We start from the raw sequence: 9,300 nt of genomic DNA, 5'->3' as shown, positions 1-9,300 counted from the left end.
GGTCTACATCAAGTACTGTTCCCCAGAAACCCTCACTCTTGAAGAAAATTCTATTTGTGCTTCCAGTCACTTTTATTATGCATGATATATTTTGACTTTAAACATAATATTTATCTCTTAAAGAACACAAGTCAATACATGGTGCTACATAAACAAGGAAATATGAAAATTGTGGTCATATAAGTAATGCAGAAACATTTTTATTTCTGTTTTGTTCTTTATTTTTGGGCCACATTTAGCACTTCTCAAGTCTTTTTTTTTAATTTTTTTTTATTTTAATTATGACAACAAAGATGCAAAGAAAGAGGACAGGGTAAAGTTACAGTGGAAGCCCAATCACCCATAAACAGAATTCTCGGTAGTCCCATCGATGATATCCCAGCCTTGAACTTTCAGCCAAAGAACATTAATAGAAACAAAACTGAACCCCTGTACAATACAATTACTTTGTCCCTCAAATCCCCAGTTGTAGTACATACTATTTCTTAGCAGCACACAATATAATCTAAAGACATTAGACTTATGTAACTCCTTAAACATTGAGGGCAAAGTACATTTCTCTAGTTCCATGCACATGCTAACTAGTTTAAGTTAACCTCAAAAGTTTTAGTGGCTTGTTTATCTTAAGGATTGGAGTCAAGGGAACATAGTAAAAAATGGTATTAAAGTGGCATTTGTTTGCATAGGCCCACCAAAACATAAGGGACATGGAAAGACAAATTATGGTCTAAATACAAGGAGTCCTTACCCCTGAAGTTTCCTGGCACAGGACTGACTCTAGGCTCCAGGCAAATTAGTTTGTCCAATTCAAGTCATCGTCTGTAGTGGCAATACACCTCCATTCCTCACATAGTCTCTGTTGTTGGTATCATGCTTCTGTATTAAAGATCCTGGAGTCTGCATATCCCATATTGCAGTCAGGATGGTGCAGAGCATCCTCTCGTTTCACCTCACACTTAAGGGGCACTAGAGAGAACCATGTCCTGTAGAGCAGGTCATTGTTGCTGTCAAGTCTTCTCAGTGTAAACGGAAGTCTCTTTTTAAGAGGTCGATGTCAGACCCTTGGTAGTGTCTTTCTTGGTAGAGGACTGCGTCCAGCTGTTGCTGTAAAAGACCTTGGATGTTTCGTAGATAGCTTGCCTGGTTCTGGCGTGAATAGAGGATGCCAATTTTTCTGAGGCCTGTGCCAGGTCATTCTATCAATGTTCAGGGTGTAAGGTACATTGTACTGAGATTTATTAGATAAGAACTTATCTGTATGTATGGTGTTTTCCCATTTTAATGTGTCTATGCAAACAAGAATCAATGCCATGGGGCGTTATTGGTGCATCTGGAGGCAATAGGAACAAGACCAGCAATTTCCATGACATAGTTCAATCATAGGCATCAAACTGAGGGACAGTTCCACCAACAATCCTTACTGAACAGCTTACAAAGAAAAGACAAGAGCACTTCTCAAGTCTTACTTGACTCTGTACTCAAAGATTATTCCTCATTAAGTTTGGTGGACCAAAAAAAGTGTCAGGGATTGATCCAGGGTCAGTTGTATGCAAGATTAGTGCCTTATCCTTTGTAATATCTCTCTGACCCCTAATGTATGATTTGTCGTTTGATGGGACTGGAGTGATAGCACAGCAGTAGGTTGTTTGCCTCGCAAATGGCTAACCTATGATGGACTGGGTTCAATCCTGGGCATCCCAGATGGTCCCTGAACTAGGAGCGATTTCTGAGCACATAGCCAGCAGCAAGTCCTAAGTGTCACTGGGTGTGGCCCCAAAACAACAAAAATATTTGTCATTTGTTTATTAAAAAGTCAATGAACAGATTGTATATAGTCATTACTCAATGTAGTATAGACATTGCATAACAATTCATAAATAAAATCATACTGTCTCATACAAAAGCAGGTGACCTACCCACTGTACTGTGCTTCTATGTTTATGAATAGTATTAATTTGTGATTTATTTTTTCATGCTTTTTTCAAGTTTTTTTTTTGCTTTTTTCAAGTTTGATATCAATGTCTTAAATGTCAAGAGCACTTTATTTTATAAAATGTAGAAAGATATATAGAACTGCATTTAATATATAAAATACTCAAATTCAAAAAATCAGAATCAGGGGCCAGAGAGATTGCACAGTGGTAGGGTGATTGTCTTGCATGTGACTGACCCAGGAGGGACTAAGTTGATTCCCTGCATCCTATATAGTCACCCATCCAATCTGTCAGGGGAGATGTCTGAGTGCAGAGCCAGGAGTAACCCCTTACCCACCACTGGTCCCATAACAAATCAATCCATCAGTCAATCAAGTTTAAAAAAATCAGAATAATTAAAAAAAGCTTCATCAGTCTCAGACTTGTGAATTATATTTTAATTTACTATTTTATTTGTATCTCCAGTTTTATATCACTGTCATAAATAGTAAAAGCATTTTATTTTCTTACTTGATAAAATGTTGCAAAATATATTTTTATATTTCTTATACTAATGGACCAAAAGAAGAAATTCAAGAACCTAGGATCACAAGAACAAATCTTAACCAACCCTCAACATTCCAAACCATCTAATTCCACACTGCTCTTTTTCTTTTGAGCACTCTCCTCAGGGCACCTTTGACTTCTGAATTCCTCAGACTGTAGATAAGAGGGTTCAACATAGGGTTAAAAAGACAGTAAAACAAAGACAGAATTTTCTTTTGCTTTTCAGATTGGATGAATTTGGGAGTCATGTATAAGATAATGGCATTGATAAAGAAAAGTCCAACCACACAGAGGTGGGAGGAGCAGGTGGAGAAGGCTTTCTTGCGACCCTCTTTAGACTGTATCTTGAGAATAGCAATCAGGATGTGTGTGTAGGACACTAGAACCAAGCAGAGGGGTACCACTAATACCAACATAGAGCCTACAATGAGGACAATTTTGTTGATCCTTGTGTCACCACAGGTCAATTTGATTAGTGCCAAGAGTTGACAGAAAAAGTGGTTTATTGTCTGGGGCCCACAAAAGGGCAACCTCAGAAGAAGACTCACGTGAACCAGAGCCGTAAGAAAACTGAAGACCCAGCAAAAGGCAGTCAGGACAGTGCACACTTTCCAGCTCATGATTACACTATAGTGTAGGGGGTGACATATTGCCACATACCGATCATAGGACATAACCACCAAACTTGTACACTCTGTGATGGCAAATGTCAAATAGAGTAAAGTCTGAAGTATGCATGGAACAAAGGACATGGTTGTCTTATGAGCTATAAGAATTTCTAGCATCTTGGGGACAATACTTGAGGCAAAGGACATATCAACAATAGCCAGGTTTGAAAGAAAGAAATACATGGGGGTATGCAGTCTGGAGTCCAGAATGATGAGTCCCAGGATAAGCCCATTTCCCATCAAGGTGAGGCTGTAGAATAGCAAGAATAATCCAAAAAGGAAAGTTTCTACTTCTGGATCAAACTGGAATCCCAATAGGATGACTTCTGTGATCCATGTCTGATTGCTTCCCATGCTTTATTACTTCCTTTCACAAATAAATAAATTTCTTCCTGTAAAATAGTAGTTTTTTTTAAAAGCAAAATCATAAATCTAGGGAAAAGAAAACTTAAGGGGAAAAAGGTCATTAGAAAAAAATGTCAATGTTTTATCTTAAAATGCGTGCCCAAGCAAACATTTTGAAAGCAAAACTAGTGCTTCTAAAGTAAAAAAAAATAAAGAAAGCTATTGGAACTTAAAAAAAATTTAAGATGTAAGAAATGTATATAGTAAACAATCGCTTAATATCACTGATCGTTTCTTAGGAGCTGGTTTAAGTTTAATAATGTTCCAAGAAAGCAAGTTGTTGAATAATGCCATTGTGTTTAACATCAGTTATGATTTTTCTTCTTAATGACATGAACAAAGAAACTTTTTTCAAATATCACAACTTATCAGTGTTCCAAAGACTCTTGTATATAGATGAGTAAGATGTTCCAATAAATAAAGGTGGACACTGAATAAAAAATATAAGGGTAGTTATGCCTCAAAATAATTAATATTAATTATTAATTAACATTAATCATTAAAAATAAAGATAAAAGTAAACCAAGGGAAATCATATACTTGAAAACAACATTGGCATATAATTTGAAAACTGTTAGTAAAATGTATAACCTATGTGCTATAAAATGATTATTTTGGTATTTTAAGGAGGCAAAGTTATATTTTTGGTAATTAGGTAAATGGAGGAAAAATTTTGGATATATTTGGATATACTGGAGCTGTATAGTACAGTGGGAAGGTTGATTACCTTGTATAAAGTTAACTCAGATAACCCTAGAACCCTATATGGTCCCCTGAGGCCACTAGATGTGATCTCTAAGTATAAAGCCAGGAGTAAACTCGGACACCACTAACTGGACCTCAAAACACAAATAATATACTTTATTAAACTTCACTATGATAATATAAATTATAAAAATAGATTTATAATCTTAGTTGTAAAAATTCCAAAGCAAAAATGAAATAAAAATCCAACAGCAGACAGAAGAAAATGAAAGGAGAAATAATGCAGCAAATGTTTCGATAAGCATAAACACAAAATCAGTGGGCATTCATCTATTACTTTTTATTGTAAATATGTTGTTAAAAGACAAAAATCAGAATATCAAGTTACAAAACAGTAAATCAAAAAGTCAAGTTAACAAAATCTTAACAAAAGTCACACCAAATCATAAAAACATAAATTTGCTTATTCTGTTTCTATTTTTGTCTCTCTCACTCTTTTTCTCTCTTTTATTCATATACTTTTTCTCTCTTCTACAGGTTCAAATAAAATAATGAAAAGGCTTATTTTATGCACATACAAAAGGATAGCAGCAACATTTTATTATAATTTCCAAAGTCTTTGTGGCATATAGGAGACAACTGTATGGTAACAATGAAAGGAAAAACCCACCAAAATTAAAATTCAGATCTATTTCTTATAAAAAATTTAGAAAACTTCAAATCTAAAGGAACTTATTTAACTTGTTGAAGATGGCATGTACCACTAGTGGCTAACTCTTGAATGTGATTTAATTAACACAAATTGCAGTTCTGGCATGAAGAATTAAGCAAAGAAAGAGTATCTTATATAATCTACAGAAACATGATGTTTAATGATAAATCTTAAAAACCAGTGTACCAAGTTATAAAATAAGTCACTGCACCACTTCTATTCAACATGGATGTAGTGACTAAGAATAATAAAACAAATTAAAGGGCAGGTGAATGAAAACAGAAAATACAAAAAAAAAACCATTATTAGAAAAAAACACAATTTCCTCAGTAATAAAATCTATAGTGAACTAATTGAATTATATGTAAATTTATAAAACCACTAGGTTCAATGTCAATAAATTAAATGAAGAATGTATGTTTTTTTATACGTTGTACACATAGATTGGGACATTTGGAAAGGTCATAAAGATCTATACTTTTGATGTTATTTAAAACAGAATTTCAATGGGTTTTAGTGAAAAAGTTAATAATCCTATTCTAAACGTTATAAAAATGAAAAATGTCAAGAATAGTTACAGAATTCTTCTTTTTTTGGGGGGGTCACACCCAATGACATTCAGGGGTTATTCCTGGCTATGTACTCAGAAATCGCTCCTGGCTTGGAGGACCATATGGGACACTAGGGGATCGTACCTCGATCTGTCCTAGGCTAGAGCTGGCAAGGCAGACACCTGACCACTCCACACCACTGTTCCGGTCCCATAGTTACAGAATTTTTAAAAAGAGTAAGTTAGTTGGGCTTGCCTTATGAACTATCAACACAAATTATAAAGTCACAGTAGTTAATTCAATATAGCTTTGGAATAGAGACAGACAAATAGAAAAGTAAGAGTAGGAAATTCAGTAACACAGACACACACACAAACACTCCTATCAGTTGACAATTGTACTCACTTTTTTAGATATAAAGCAAATCACTACCAACGTGAAAGAAAATTACAACATGCCATACCACATATGTATTTACACACATATATTTACATATACATATTACAAACTGTATTTTAGTTAGGTGTTAGATCTAAATATGAAAGATTTTTAAAATCCTTTCAAAATACAAATTAAAAGAAAAAAACACAGCAAATATTTTTTAAACAGAATATGAACCAAGAAAAATTATCTTATTGAAGTAATATACTCCCCAACCAGATACCTTTTTTATTTTATATTTTCAAGGTTTTTTGTTTGTTTTTGACTTGAAGCTATAGGAGGTGCTCATAAACTGTGGGCCCCAGTTTAGGGCTCATGAATTGCTTCTAGCAATGCTCAGGATTAAACCTGGGTCATCTGCATGAACAGCAATAGTATTAGCCAACTGAACTATCTTTCCAGACCTATTATTAGGGCATAAGAATACCTTTATAAATCATATTTAAGAAATATACTTCTAAAAAGTGACCAAGTAGTAATACTTTTAAGATGTAAAAAATAGGGCCCGGAGAGATAGCACAGCGGCATTTGCCTTGCAAGCAGGTGATCCAGGACCAAAGGTGGTTGGTTCGAATCCCGGCGTCCCATATGGTCCCCCGTGCCTGCCAGGAGCTATTTCTGAGCAGACAGCCAGGAGTAACCCCTGAGCACTGCCGGGTGTGGCCCCCCCCCAAAAAAAAGATGTAAAAAATAAAGCAAATATTTTTACTTAATGAGATGCTAAAGAATAGAAGAAAAATATATCAGTTCTCTTGCTATAGGAATTTTTTTCTTCCTCTCCACTTGCTGTCGATTGCCCTAAACTTGAACACTGAATGATAATCATGCCATAACTTTATAGAATCTGGTAAAGGTTTTCCTTTAAATGAAGATGATGAAATGAAATGAGGAAAGCAAGGAGAAGAAACCTGTGACACCAAACAAACTGGTCTAATGCCTCTACCTACTTCATTGATTGCATAGACAAAATAAGAGTAGCACTTTGATCACAGAGGATTTCTTCTCACCATGATAAGTATATCCCTCCTACTTCCTACAAAGTGAATCCCCCAAAACCCTTACAACACAAGTCAGAGGAAATTTCTCTCTCTCTCTCTCTCTCTCTCTTTTTTTTTTTTTTTGGTTTTTAGGGCCACACCCGTTTGATGCTCAGGGGTTACTTCTGGCTAAGCGCTCAGAAATTGCCCCTGGCTTGGGGGGACCATATAGGATGCCGGGGGATGGAACCGCGGTCCTTCCTTGGCTAGCGCTTGCAAGGCGGACACCTTACCTCTAGCGCCACCTCGCCAGCCCCATCAGAGGAAATTTCTAAGATAAACTTGAACTGATGTTTGTCCTCCGAGGGGGAAATAAAAGGTGGGTCATAAGACACCTATGTTCTGCATCATATATTCACCTATGTCTACATAATTTGTAAAAATACCATGATGAGGGGCTGGGCGGTGGCGCTAAAGGTAAGGTGCCTGCCTTGCCTGCGCTAGCCTTGGACGGACCGCGGTTCGATCCCCCGGTGTCCCATATGGTCCCCCAAGCCAGGAGCAACTTCTGAGCACATAGCCAGGAGTAACCCCTGAGCGTCAAACGAGTGTGGCCCAAAAACCAAAAAAAAAAAAAATACCATGATGAGATGATTCTTATGGCCCTTCTTTATGATATTACAGACATTGAAATCTGGCTGCACCAGCTACTCCTATGTGAATATGAAGAGGAGCCTGGCACCCATCAGCAAATATAATACGTTGACTTTGAGAAAGCTGACTAAGTACAACATCTTCAAATGAATGAATATTTTTTCTTGAAACACCTGATGATTTGTGTCAGCCCTCTGAATATCTGGTCTCTAAATATTTCAGCTGTGTATGAACAATGTTTTCTGCAAAGGAGAATATTCTTTTTGGTATTTTTCTCCAAATATACAGAGTTTGCTTCTCAGCAGACAGAAAAAAAAAGATATGTAACTCTTCATGCCATGTGAATCAAATCCGGTGAACAATAAATCATGATACTTTTGTTTGTATTCACCTAACACTAGCCCATTCCCCAGACATACCTCTCATATCCAGGGAACAGATATGAAGCTTTACCCCTACAGAGTAGTATAAAACCTGTCTCTCTCTCTCAGAGTCTCTCTTGCTCTGTCTCTCTCTCAAAGTCTAGCAGTATCTCTCAAAATCTCTCAACTTTTTTCTTACAGTTTCTTTCACTCAGATGGTCTCTCTCAAAGTCTCTCTGTCTCTAATACAGTCTCTGTGTCTTTTAGTCTATCTGTCTCACTCTATCTCAGTCTCATTCACAATTTCTCAGAGTCTCTCTCTCCTACTTTATATATAGAACTAAAAACTCAGAAATAAAGGAGAGTGATGGAAGTTTCTAGTCTATGGAAGCTTCTAGTCCAAATTTCTATTCTATAGTTACATTATGCACTCTGCAAATATTGGATTTGGGTCTGAAGTACTGCCTGCCTCCAAATTCCCTTTTAAGAAAGGTTTAAATTTCATGATGGAAAAAGGTTGCCCTCCATGGAGCTTGTTAAAGCAAGACCTCAAAGGACCACACTTTCCCTAGGGGCAAAACATTTTCTTTTAATAAAGTGTTACTGTGAAATGTAACACTTTATAAATTTTTCATCATATATGTTTATTGCTTTTGAAAAAACATGAAGATTCAATACTAGTCCCTCAATGCTTTGTTGTTTTGAATTAAATCCAGGCTCTCAATAGATCTCCATGTTTCAAAACAAGAAATATTTTATAGTGAATGTACACAGTTCAATTAAAGCCTCTGAAAAGAGTATTCTCCCAGAAGCAGCATTATAATAATCCAGGGAGAGTATAATCTGGAGAATCCAAAAGTAAAGTTGGAGAGACAGACAGAAGTCAGCTGACACTAAAAAGGCAGAATTGTGTCAGTTTTGACAGATACAGCTAGTGAGCAGAAGGGTGCGTGTTCTTCATTTCCCTTCTCTGGTTTCCATCTTCCTGTGCTCTTCATTAACACACCCTAAGCAGAAGCCAATTGGAAAAGAATAAAAGTAATTTATGGTGTCTTATGAACTTCAGTGTCACAAAGCATGGAATAAAGTGGAATTTGGAACAGAAAAAGGATTGTTTAATATGGCTTCTTCCAAATTTGAACATTGACTACTTTCCATTTCCTGAATCCTGTACAATTTCTTTCATAAGTGACTCATCTTTCTAAATATTGTATAAATTCAATGTAATGCCTATCAAATTTCTAATGACATTCTTTGGGGTCTTAGAATCTTCACAAATAAAATTTGTATTGAATCATAAATCACCTTTAGTACACAAATTCATATCACAAAATAAAAATTGGAG

At 36.0% G+C, this 9,300-nt stretch overlaps 1 protein-coding gene across 1 annotated transcript; it reads right to left on the bottom strand.

Moving 5' to 3' along the window:
* Positions 1 to 2,563: 2,563 nt before the first annotated feature.
* On the bottom strand, positions 2,564 to 3,502 carry LOC126026540 (olfactory receptor 2A12-like). The gene has a single exon (XM_049785983.1). It carries the CDS (start codon positions 3,500 to 3,502, stop codon positions 2,564 to 2,566), a length of 939 nt encoding a protein of 312 aa, XP_049641940.1.
* Positions 3,503 to 9,300: the final 5,798 nt, after the last annotated feature.

The sequence above is a fragment of the Suncus etruscus genome, chromosome 1 (assembly GCF_024139225.1).
Source record: "Suncus etruscus isolate mSunEtr1 chromosome 1, mSunEtr1.pri.cur, whole genome shotgun sequence".
NCBI lineage: Eukaryota > Metazoa > Chordata > Mammalia > Eulipotyphla > Soricidae > Suncus > Suncus etruscus.
This window is presented reverse-complemented; position numbering and strand designations above follow the sequence as displayed.

Excerpts from the sequence above, each read along its gene's own strand:
- LOC126026540 (XM_049785983.1), bottom strand. The coding sequence starts at position 3,502 with ATGGGAAGCAATCAGACATGGATCACAGAAGTCATCCTATTGGGATTC.